At 39.9% G+C, this 13,273-nt stretch overlaps 1 protein-coding gene across 5 annotated transcripts in view; it reads left to right on the top strand.

Annotated features, from left to right (window-relative positions):
- Positions 1-13,273, top strand: part of VGLL3 (vestigial like family member 3) — a 45,189-nt gene that overhangs the window by 16,729 nt on the left and 15,187 nt on the right. For 4 of the 5 annotated variants that reach the window (XM_090275956.1, XM_090275933.1, XM_090275949.1 and 1 more), the window contains exon 3: positions 5,698-6,567. In XM_090275956.1, the coding sequence (XP_090132082.1) occupies positions 5,698-6,272 (575 nt within the window). In that variant the 3' untranslated portion in view covers positions 6,273-6,567. Of the gene's footprint in view, positions 1-5,697; positions 6,568-13,273 lie in introns of those variants that run through there. The other variant, XM_090275940.1, reaches the window with a different exon arrangement.

Below are 13,273 nucleotides of genomic sequence, written 5' to 3'. Positions count from 1 at the left end.
AATATATTTATACAGTAAATCTTTAGACAAGAATAGAGTGTCAGCTAATAATGGAATAATGGTCATACTTTGAGTGTGTGTCTTGATGGTGTGAGTAAAGTCCTCTTTAGTCATTTTGCAGTTTTTAGGCAAACAATTGACAAGAAATATTCATACTTTGTTTGGTACAATATTAACATCAAGTCCCTCTTATTTTACTATTACAATCTAGCAGGATTAAATAGGGTTTCTCGGTTAAGAGAACCTAATGAATCTGATTGTCCCCTTATACCCGACCAAATAGAAACGTCAACTCCAAATATGTCCATGCATTGATCTCAGTGCCCCAGTACAATTACAGAATGTGGTGTGTGCGCGCGCACGTGTGTGTGTGCGCCCGCGCGCGTGTAGAGAAGGGAAGTAGTCGAGCTTTCGCAAAATCTGTCACTGACTTAAAAATCATGCTGAATAGTAAACTTATTGATATTATTCTTATTGTAGTGGCAAAGTAATTGCCGCTCGATTGACCTAGTAGTGTGTGCTTGGAAAAACTAATTCTGGTAGGAAAGACCTCTCCAAATTAGTACTAACCTGGAACAGCAAAAGGGAGAAAGGGAAGGAGGGCCACTTCTCTGAGCTGACAGACTGGGAAAGAGGTAAGTAACTGAGCTACGTCTCCAGGGGGCACTGCTGAGACCATCACTGCTCAGAGGTTTAGAACAGGCACTGTGGAGGGAAAGTGAGGTCTAAGGTACTTCATTGTCCTGCCTCCTTGCAAGGAGTGTGGGCATTGGATAGCGGCCCTTGAATCTCTCATTTTAGAGTTACAAGGTCCATTTTGAGTAACTCTAGAACAAAGGAACTAGAGGGCTATCTTTGGACATAATGGTAGTGCCTAGTTCCTAAGTGACAGAAAACATTGGAATACATATCCTTTCACCTCTGACCCAACAATTTATTTTCATGAGAAGTAGAACAAGATGGTGGGAATTAAGTTATAGTGTGGACCCTTTAGGTTAAGAATGCAGTAGCAACTTTTTTCCACTGAGATGAATAAAGAGGTAAATGTTACCTTTTAACATCAATATTTAAAATCAGTATTTATTCAAAGACTATTTTTTCTTGAGATTTTTAAAGATAATGGCTCTATACCATTTTATTATCTAATTTTTCCTTTTAATGGAGTATTTTTTTCAAAATTAATTAATACAGTGTTTAATTAAAAAATAAATTGAATTTTCTCTTGCTTATATTGTTTGCCCTTAGATTTTTTTCAGAGACATTTAGGGTTAATGTAAAAAGGATCCCAGCTACTCTGAATTGAAAGAATCACTCTTCTATATCTCTAAGGTATACTTCTGGTATAATCACACAGTGATATTACTGGGAATGCTTTGGGTGGGTTGTATTGGGCAATGTATCAATGTTGTCATTTTGTTGTTTAGGAATAAGTTGTGTGTGTGTGTATATAACAGTTTTTAATCTCAAATGCAAACTGAATCAAAGTGTAGATCTTTTTGTACATGTCAGACTGTCGGTGTTAATTAACATCATCCAACTATCAAGTAACACTGATTCCTCAGTCACTGTGAAAAGTTAACATATATAGCTCTGAATTGCCTCCACTAACCTGAAAAGTAGTAAGTAATATTGCATGGAAATAGCTCGTGCACAGTGTCTCATATGCTTTTTCTTCCAGCAAATGTGGCTGTGATTAAGTTCTCATAAGCAAAGAGTCATATAATGAAAAAGAAAATTTACATACATATGAAATAAGTACACTTATTCCCAGGCATGAAAAAAAAACATATCATCTGTTTCTATGTATCAATATTTTTTCTTAATAATCAAGTTACCAAAGAGTGGTTTTGAAGTTTAAAGTTGTCCATAAATATATTTTCTATTCAATACCATTTCATTTACTTGTAAAATGCAACATTGTTTTTGAAAGGGCTGTACAGATCTCGGCAAAATCTATATTAATCTCAGGAGACATACCAACCAGGAAAACACTAAGTTGCTTCTAATTTTACTTTTCCTTGGGGCATTTTAAAGCTTTGTTCAGACTTTATGAAGTGCATTTAAAAAAACAGAGTTCCACTTTCAATGATAATGTGTTCACTAATCACAATACAATACTTCATAAATATGACAAGGTTTTTGGTAAGGAGAGTGTTCATTATTCACATTTGTACATGCATATCCAAAATACTTAAGCTTCTATAAAATGAAATTGGGTCCATGTACATACAATGAAAAGAAATAAAAGGAAAGCATCCAGAAAAATGACATATACTCTCTGTACTTTTGATATTTTAATGGTGGGTTTCAATGAGAAGTGCTGTATATTTCTGACACACAACTGTGGGCTGGATTCAGCAGTTTTTATAATGGGATTCTGGCCTCACAAAGATTCGATCTGTGTGAGCAAAGTGACAGATTGGTGGTGGCAATGATGCACTATATGATGTAAGGAGCCTCTATAAACTCCTTGTATGGGCTTTAAACTTTGCACATTGACAGCTTCCACTGTGGGTGTGATAGAAATATTCTATAATGGCCATGATTTAAGGCAAGTTGAATTTTCTTCTCACAGCTTACACAATGTTCTTTCTTGTCGTTAGCAGACATTTTTCATATGTCAAAGGGAGACCATTCTTAAATAAAACATATCTTCTCCAGTGCCAGTAAGTTTGATTTTAAGTGCTATTTTCTGATGAATTGTGATTGTGATGAAACAAATTCATTCAATTAAAAGTTTTCTGGGACTGTTTAAAGACCTGAATAATGAGTTCCACTTCCATCCTTTGCCTTTTGAAGATTATCATTTCCTAGATTTCCCCCAGGGGTTTTGAGATCCAGGGAGGTTCTGTGGGGGAGAGACTTGAATGTGGGACATGAAGAGCTGTCTGTCCATAGAAGGGGTGGGTTGAATGAAGGCAGCTCTAGGCTGTCTGGAAGAGAATGGGGAAGTTTGCAGTTCTAGTGCCACAGCTGCTAGGGAAGCTAGAGAGAGGAAATGCTTGAACCCCACAGCAACATCCTAATTATGTTAGTCAAATTACATATGTGGTAGTGGATTCACCTTACACAAGCTGTCCCTGAAGTTAAAACAAACAAACTGTCCTAGAAATTTATGAAATGAGAATATGATGTGTCAGACTTCTGAATACTTTTATTTCAGAGTATTTCTTAGGATATATATTTTTTTAATTGAAAAATCTAGCAAGGTTGTTTGTGTGTGTGTGTGTGTGTAGCTCAGTATAAAAATATTATCTTGCTATACATGCATGACTAATGTGCTAAAGCAACCTTATCTTTATCTATAGATAGAAATAATTTAAAGGCCACTTTACAGAGTGATAGAAGTGTGGAGACAGAAGGTACTTGGAATTTTCATTCAAGTGCCTCATATTTTAGTGGAAGAAACTGAGCCACAGAGAAGTCAACAAATCCATTTGGGGTCATAAAATAACATAGGGTAAGAGCTGGGTACTAACTGTCTGGCTGAGCCCTCTAGACTTCCAGTCTAGTTCTCTCTCAGTTACACCACACTGTAGCCACAGGCTGTCGCTGGAGGTATTGATCTTCCTAAATAGAGATCGAACTTTATCAGTCTCTAGATTACAACCCTTCAAAGCTTGTTGAGTCCTTTGCAGAACAGAACCCACCTTCAGTACGTGGTTGGTAAGGCCATACCCCCTGTGTCCCTCTTGGACCCTGCCCTAAATTTTTGCCACCCGAACTCTTTTTAATCCTTCAAATGTTCAAATGTTAGTGTGTGTGTGTGTGTGTAATTTTTGGCCTTTTTTCAGTTTTTCATTTGCCTAACACACTCTTCACTACTTCTTCACAAAGCTAACTTTACTGTCCCTTTCAACCTAGCTACCCGTTTCTTAGGCTGCTTCTGTGCCTTCTCTATGTGCTTCCCTTTATGAGAGCACCTACCATGTCACATGGCACATGTCAATTTACTTATCTGTCCCCCATCAGATTGTGATTAACAGTGACATCTGTTTGATCATCCGTGATCTCCCTATGTTTGGTACAGAGTCGTGGTCGTGGGCAGCTGTCCGTCTCGAGAGACGATGGTGTAGCTTCTTAAGAGTCTATCTGCACCGCCGAGAATGGCTGTGCAGTCCAACTCGGGAGTGACACGGTATCTGTCTCCTCCCGTGTTGAATCGACATCTTACGATGATGCTGGAGTGTCCTCTCCAGTGAAACTGAAGCTACAGAGCCTGGGCAGGGTGATATGGAGGGTCTGCTGTTGCCCATGCAGCAGACCCCCGCTCTCTTCGCAGCTGAAGGGTCCAAGGGAAAGACGGAGTCAATACAGCTTGGCTTCAGGTGCGCCGCAGGAGTTGCCGGTGTTGACTACGACGTCAAACCGCCTTAGGGACTCCGGCTCCGGATTTTCTGTCGGGGTTTACTCCCTTAGCCTTTCCCCTGAAGAGGTATGCCGCAAGGCAGCGGAGGTTTTTTGGAATCAGAGTTTTCCTTCTCTGGGTACAGAGTAGGTCATCATAAATATGTTTTAAGGATTGAGTGGAGAAATTGAATTTAAGCAGAGTTGGGGAGGGTTATTCCTCTTTCTAATTTATCTCCAAGTGTTATTCTTTGACATTATTTCCACTTTGCATACACCTTCTCAAACCCATTACTCCTAAATACGTTTTAAGGATTGAGTGGAGAAATTGAATTTAAGCAGAGTTGGGGAGGGTTATTCCTCTTTCTAATTTATCTCCAAGTGTTATTCTTTGACATTATTTCCACTTTGCATACACCTTCTCAAACCCATTACTCCTACTTGAATCTCTCGATTTCCACAGAACCTTCACCAATGTCCAATATGGAGGTTAGAATTACAGTTGTGCCCTCTTGTGGCACAGCTGTGAAGAATGCTGGCCATCCAGGTGGCAGGCCACCTGTCTTCAAATCTCAGTTTCTTACTTGGCAGTTGTGAAGTCTTGGGCTTCTTCCCTGCCTAGATTTCCACATGGATAAAATGGAAATAATAATAGCAATTAAAAAACAATAACTACCTCATAAAGTTGAACTGAGGATCCATTAAGATCATCCATGAAAAGCCGCTGGCTTACTGTTGGACATTCGGTCATTATAATTAAATGTTAACTAATATTATTATTAGTCCAGAGACTCCAGGACCTCTAAAGAAAAAATAGGCTTAGAACACACTCTTTCTTATGGAAAATGAGTGTTGGTGAGCATAACTGAATGTAACCTTACTTCCATTTGTTCCTTTCAGCACTAAAATGTTTAGTTTGAATGAAAATTATATTTGCATTTAAAAGAAGTTAGTAAACAGCATTATTTGAACCTACCTGAACCACTTCTATGGTATAAGCTTTCTTTACCTGCGAGGTAGGGAACTATCGCCTTTGTTCAGACTTGATGACAGAAAGACACTCAGGAGGAAATGAAACTTTTCAGTCCCGACTTGCAGACCTCGGTATGGATTGTGATGGCATAAACCAAACTAATTGGGGTTGGGGTGGGGGAGGGGACTCATATCGCGCCTCGAGCCCCGCGCATTGACTTGGCACGGGAGCTCACAGGCTTAACTAGTCTCAGCTCACCTCTGCGTGGGGAGAAGAACTGCAGACTGATTAGCCTGCTGTAAAATACTGAACATGTAGAGGCAAGTCTGTCCCAGAATGGAATCTTATGTAAATAATTTATTTTTCTGTCTTCTCAGACAGCACAGCTCTCTCAAGTCAGAGGAATAGTTTCCCGACTTCCTTTTGGACCAGCTCTTACCAGCCCCCACCTGCACCTTGTTTGGGGGGAGTTCATCCTGACTTTCAGGTCACGGCACCCCCTGGCACCTTTTCGGCAGCCGATCCCGGTCCCTGGCCAGGACACGGCCTGCACCAGAGTGGCCCAGCCCCTCCCCCTCCCGCGTCTGAGTCCTGGCACTACCCTTTGGCATCTCAGGTGAGCCCATCCTACAGCCACATGCATGACATGTACCTGCGACACCACCACCCCCACGCGCACGTGCACCACCGGCACCACCACCACCACCCTCACCCTTCTGCTGCATCTGCCCTGGATCCACCCTACGGGCCCCTGCTGATGCCATCAGTGCGTGCAGCCAGGATTCCTGCTCCTCAGTGTGACATCACAAAGACAGACCCGACGACAGTCACCACTGCTACCTCAGCGTGGGCCGGAGCCTTCCACGGAACTGTGGACATAGTGCCAAGTGTGGGATTTGATACAGGTGAGCAGGGGGGATTCCTCCTTTCCATAATGAGAAGAAAAAGTTAAGAAATACTTAAATATGGGGGCTATTCTAGATACCTTGAAATATTTTTTTCTTCTATAGCTAAAGTTAAGCTTTGCCAACATGTTTATAGAACCTAAACATTTTGCAATAACTCCTGCATTCCTGCAGAAACTGGTATGACTAGTTCATGGAGTACAGCCTGAGAAAGGTCTGTGATCTTTTCTCCCATTTCTTAAGCTAGTGATCTGTTCCTATGGACTGGAATCTGTGGTCACTTAGGACATATTGAGTATATTCTTTAAATCTCCCCTGTCTCTGTGATCTGTACTATATGAAATGCCGAATAGAAATAATAAATAGTATGTTTCAGTAATTTTTCCTTTCCTTTTGTGTTAGGTCTTATGTATGATTTATAAAAGAACTGCTTTCTGGAATGTAGTCCATGATCTTCTGTTTGAAAAAGATTAGGGAATGTACTTAAAAAAAACAAAACTGATTTTCCCTCTTTTTCCCTTTTTTTGCCTTCTCTTTTATCCCCTCCCTTTCCCCTCCTTGCTGCCTTCCTCCTCTTTTTTCTCTTTCTTACTCTCCCTCTCTCTGACTTGATAAAACTACTATAAAGCCTATATTCAACAGATTTATAAAAACTGATAAGGGAAATATTTACTCACAGAACATTTAGCTCTTCGCTGGAATTCACTATTTCTCAACGTCATGGTGTTAAGTGTTTGAACTTGGTTTTTGGAGCAGACTAGTCATATTAATACTATCAACTGTTCTGAGTTCACAAAATCACAGGCATCAGAAACGAAACAAGACCAATCAGGTCAGTGATTACAGCCCCCGAGTCTACATTCCAAAGTCACCCACCTTCACCTCCAGTCCCAGGTTCTTTTTCTGGAAAACTTTGTGACATATTAGGACTTTCTCTCCAGAAGTTTAAAGAAACTCAAACTTTTCTTAGTTTTTCTATAGTGTACAGGGTCTTGAATGTAAATACTGGTTCACAGCAGAGAACTCCCCAGAGTATCAAGCGGCATTCATTCCGACATGAATGGAACAGTCTTAATTCGGTTACTGGTTCTGCACTGAGCTTTCCAATATTGTTTATTGTTTGGCCTCACCTATTTCAGCTTCCTGTTGAGTCTCTGGGTTCAAACTGCTTTTCTAAATAAACTGTCAGGGAACTCTGTTCTCTCTCTAGGAGGAGAGAATGTGATGGGGCGAACCGCTGCAGGCTTCCATTCTTTCTTAGCCACATACTAGCAGAATGAAAGCCACTCTTGAGTTGTTGGATGCCTAGGACCAGATCTGACTAGAGTCCCAGTTTGGTGGCTGCCATTATGGATAGCCAATTCCGGAGGCTCTTTCCTATCTTCCTCCCATGGTACCCATGTGGCCAGAGTTAAAAGTGTCCTTAGTAGGCAAAGCTATGTTCTCTCGTTTCTTAGTTTCTTTGTACTGCTATAACATTTCATTTTGGCTTAAACAACACTTAGTTTTCACAGGTTTGGAAGCTGGGAAGTCTAAGATCAAGGTTCTGGCACTTTCAGTGTCTGGCGAGGACCCACTTTCTGGTTCTTAGACACTGTCTTCTCAGTGTATCTCCACATGGTGTAAGGGGCAAGGGATCTCTCTGGTATCTCTTTTATAAAGGCACTAATTCCATTCATGAGGGTTCTGCCCTCATGACCTAATGACCTACTAAAGGACCCACTTCCTAATATTATCACATTGGGCATTAGAATTTAACCTATAAATTTTAGAGGGGCAGAAACATTTAAGTCCAACGCATTCCTTCTGTGCATTCTATGCCATAAAGATAGAAGATGGATGTGATTGCTGTTGCTCTCTGTTTCTAATTCTCTGTTACTTTAGTGGTTGTGAACTTTGGTAAAATCCCGATTCACTAACTCTTTGTTCAGAATTTTAGCTTTAAATCATTTGGGGGGGGGCAGTGAAAATCACCCTCCTACCTTTTGGAAGTAGAGGAAAGAGTAGTTTTGTTCTCTCTGAGCTATAAATTAATATTATTAAGTACCCACTATCTAATGTACTGCCAAAGGTACTTTATACATATTATTGCTCCTAATTCTTAAACTAATTCTGAAGTAGGTCTTCTTTAATTCATTTACAAATAAAAAACAGACTTAGTTTTTCTATTTGAAAATTGTATACCTAAATCATAAATACCCAATTCTTCTTCAAGAAATTGCTGGAACAGCATCTCCCTGTATATGTATGTAACCTAGATTACTATTAATTTGGACTGCTAAATTAAACTATTAATGGTTAATAATGACAAGTGAAGATTTACCTATTGAATGTATGCAGTGCTACTCTCTTCATATGGGTTTATAAGGATGCTCATAATTCATCCTTGTCCCATACTTTTGGCTCAAATAAGAAAACAAAGACAATGGAATCAATGAAATAAAAGTCAAATTATTAGTATAATCATTGATCAGGTTAAATTGGAGATCCTAGATTAGGCTTACTGTTACAAGTGGACTTTGTAGTATCTTGGGCTAACTTTAGATTCTGCTAGGTCCATCTTTAAGGAAAATCTTAGAGTTCAGAGAAGGTTCCCATAAACATCTTCCTTGTCATACAATTTAGAGCACCGTTACTGTGAAAGGAAACCTGAGAAGCATAAACTGAAGTAGGACCCTTGTGTGCTTACCATACAATTGGCAGTAGCAGTTAGAGCGTACACTCCCCGGTGTGGGGCCTGGCCTAGAAAGACAGAGGAAGGGACTGAGCCACCTGAGCTCATTTTCCTCTCCTGACTCAGGCATCATATCAAATATCACATCTCTCTTCGTCTGAGAAGAGTTAGAGAAAAGTGTTTTAGATCAGTTTTCAGAAGAAACAGACCCTAAGATGCTGATTTGATTATAGACAATTCATGGGGTAATGTACTCAGGATAACAACTTTGGCATGTGATAAGAATTGGGTAGGAGATGTCTTACTATGATTAAGTTTAACTGAGCCTTAGTTGATTTACAGGGAGCTCTAGAGCTCAGATGGCTCTTTATAATTGTCCTGCCTTTAGTCAAGGTAGATGGGCTTTTATATTCCTGCATTGACTGGTTATTGGATAGATTTGCCTACGGAAAGGGGCCACTGCATTAGGCAGAGTGGCTTTATTCAGCTGAAGGCAATTTCTGAAGGGAAACAACTGAAAGTCAGGTGCTGTCAACAGGAGGGGAATGAATGTCTCAACACAGTGGAGAGGGAACAGTGGCCCATTACAATATTCACTACAGGGGGACAAAAAGTAGCTCCCTTCCACTTTTCTAACTACTTACTAAGTAACAGAAGTTTCTGTATAAAAGACAAAAGCTATGAAGGTAGGATAGTTGAGAAGAATGTGAAATGGGTTCCTCTATTCAATCAGTGCAACCTTGACCTGACCATGCAGCCCAAACTGTGGCTCAGCTCAGGACTCAGCATCAATGTCGACTGGCTACTGGGCAGCAGATGAAAGGGCCTGCATTCAGATGAGACAGGCATAAAACTTCTCAAATTCCAGGTACATTTCATGAAGAGACAAATTAATGCAACCATTTTGAGAGCAATTTGGTAAAGGATATGATTTTTCATCAGTAGAGGAAAAGTTTAATAATTTTAAGTGCATTTTTATTTTGCAGTTATCTGTGGTAAGTATGACCAAAGAAAGTTTTAGGGTATCTTGTATGATGAAATCTAAGAGTCAACAAAAGTTTTCTATAAAGGCCCTGACAGAAATATTTAATACTTTGCAGGGTCATAGTGTCTGTCACCATGACCCAGCTTTGCTTTTGTAGTGTAGGAGCAGCCACAGAGAAAACTGAAGTAAATGAGGATAGCTGTGTCCCAATAAAATTTTATTGATGGACATTGAAATTTAAATTCTATATACTTTTTATGTGTCATGAAATGCTACGCTTTTTTTATTCCTTTCTTTCTTAATCAGTTAAATATATAAAACCTATTTTTCATACTTAACTCTTGGGCTATGTCCATAAACAGACAAGGTGCCTGGTATGGCCTATAGACTACAGTTTTCTGACCCATATATAGTCCTGTGTGTATAATTTTTATCTATCTCTATAAGCACACACAAACATGTGTGCACTGTACTTTCTCAATGAAAATTATCTGAAAGTATATACCCCCACTTTTAAAGATCATCACTCATTAGTAATTAGTGGGCATTGAGCTTTGAAGACATGCTAATTTTATAAGCCCACCTTTGTCACTGACTAGTTGCAGGATTTTTGGAAAAGTACTTAACCCCTTGGATGTCTCAGCTTGTCTTTAAAAGATGCCTAAGGGTTCTTTTGAGGATTAAATGAGTTAAAGAACTAAAACATTTAGAAATGTGCCCTGCACAATTTAGCTATTCTATAAAGGCTATCTATAAATGCTAACTATAAAAGGGGAAGGTGGACAGACCTTTACCCCTTTTAGCTTTTAAATTATTATTATTGAGATATATTTCTTTTTATTCTTTTTTTAAAATTTTTATAAGTATATTTTATTGATTATATTGTTACAATAATTCCAATTTTTCTCCTTTGCTCCCCTCCGCCAAGCACCCCCCTCCCCAACAATCCCCCCTCCCCAAGTCCATGCCCATGGGTCGTACATACAAGCTCTCCTTCCTCACCCTTTCATATATTCTTCTTCTTCTTTTTTAAAATTAATTAATTAATTAATTATTTTAACGTTAAAAAATAACAATCCCTCCCTCTCAGACTTAAGACCCTTTATAATCTTATAAAGGACAATGGGCGAAGGTCTTGCACTCCTCTAGCTGCTTCAAGCTGGACATGGTCATCGTTCTGCCTACCCTTGGATCCAGAAATCCCTAATAAGAGTGAGGGTGTGGAGGGGAGGGTGGTCTTCCCACATGGGGAAGGATTGTGCAGACTCCAGGTCAGTTGGCTGCCACCAGACCGTGGCATGCTTCGTTTAACAGGCTGGCATCCTTGTTGTATTCTGGGGGCAACAGATTTGGCAACAGGGTTAAAAGGCATCATTCAATCCATAACCACTAGATGACAAAAGGCAGGGATTAATTTTTCAATGTCCCACATTAGGGAAAAGAAGGGCTTCTTTGGAGGAAGGTGTGCCAGGTACATCTCACCTGTCCAAAACCCTTTTGCCCATTATACTTAGTTTGGGCTGAGGGAAATAGTTTAGGTTTCCCGCCTCTCAGACCTCTGGGCTCTTTCTGTCCAAGCCATTAAGACAGAAAAGAGAAACCAGTTTTAAAGTGAAGCCCACAGACCACCCCATTCTTCACCAACCCAGCCACTTAGTTCAGCCCAACCATTGAGTCTCAGGAGGCAGCGATGCAGACAGGATTAAGTGAGGCCTATACATACAATCACTCAGGTAATGAGATCATAGGCTTGTGCCCTTTGAAAACAGAAAACACATGTTAATTTATATAACATAACCCACATGCAAGTCTCTAAATTTGTAGGACTGTCTTATCGGAAAGACATCCAGTTGCAAGGCATTTGACATTCTTCTTGCCTGTAAATTAAACATCTTTGATAATACCACAGACATAGTTTAATTTTCAAATCAAAACAAACTTTAAATGAAGATAAACTTTAAAGATGGTTAGCTACACTACTTTATAGTCTACCACTGAGCATTGTGATTTTCCTTGAATCACGATTTTTCTCCCTAAGATTACCTTCCTTGTCATTAAAGGACTGCATTAAGTCCATTTTTAATTTATCCTGTTCATTTGCATAAACACAACAAGAGCAGAAAATTATCACTTATAATCTTTAGTTCTGCTTTGCTGGAACTTACACAAGGAACATTTAGGGTGACCTTTAGTCTGCCCTTCAGGGCACTGAAGCAGAGCTACATACCTGAGGGGAGTGGTCTGCTTGCAGTACTGGCGATTAGTCAGCACTGGGACCCGATCGGCTGCTTCCCCAGTTCTCCCCTCAAAGCCACCATACCAAACTCTCCCCAAGCATCTCTAGTCCTCTCTGTCTTCCCTTCGCTCGAGCCCAGGGTAAGTGGGGGCCAAAATATTTTCATATGTGATCCGCTTAAGAGCTCTTTTTCTCCAGCTGTTTCTCTCCAGCTAGCAAGAAACCCTGTGGCTTTTTGCTTTTCACAGCTGGATACTATTTTACTTTCCACTCTGTTGCTGTAGGCTGGGAAGCTCAGCTGGGGGTTTAGACCCTGCCCTTCTCAGGGGGAACCCCCGGCTGCTGAGCTGTTTATCAGTCCCTTCAGCTGCCACCCTTGTGAGCCCAGGCAGCCCTTCCGAGTCTCTGCACTCCCTACCAGTCACGCTGTGATGTAGCAGCCTTTTCTGTCTCTCCGTGGTTATAAGACTTCTCTCCAGCTAGTGTTCGGTTGGTTATTCCAGATGATTTCTCCAAAATTAAGTTGTAAATCTAGACTAGTTCCGGGAGGAGGTTAGTGTAGCTTCCACTTATTCTTCTGCCATCTTGTTTCTCGAGATATATTTCTTAAGTCGTACACTTCACCATTTTAAAAGGTACAATCCGGTGGATTTCAGTATATTAACAATGTTGTACAAAAATTCCCACTATCTATTTCCAGACGATTTCTATCACTTCGACAAGAAACCATATCTCTTAGGAGTCACTCCCAATTTTCCCTCCATCTACCACATAGGCCCTGGCAACCATTAATTTACTTTCTGTCTGTATGGATTTTCTTTCTTTAGACATTTCATATAAATAGTCATACAATATGTGGCCTTTGGTGTTTTCCTTCTTTCACTTAGCCTGTGTTTTTAAGAGTCATCCATGGAGCATGTCTCAGAACTTGACTCCTTTTAAGGGGTGGAGACTCTGTTACTGTGTGGATATAGATACCACATTTTGTTTATTAATGAATTGGTTTGTTTCTATTTTTTGGCTAAGAAGACTAGTACTATAATGAATCCTCATGTACAAGTTTTATTTTTATTTTTTTAATTATATTAGATATATACTTAGAATAGAATTGTGAGATTGAGAGAATTTTACTTTTTATTTTATATACTCTATA

Source organism: Furipterus horrens, unplaced genomic scaffold, assembly GCF_987537825.1.
Source record: "Furipterus horrens unplaced genomic scaffold, mFurHor1.1.pri manual_scaffold_1, whole genome shotgun sequence".
Taxonomy (NCBI): Eukaryota; Metazoa; Chordata; class Mammalia; order Chiroptera; family Furipteridae; genus Furipterus; species Furipterus horrens.
Note: the sequence above shows the minus strand (reverse complement) of the source record. Positions and strands in the feature narration are given on the sequence as shown.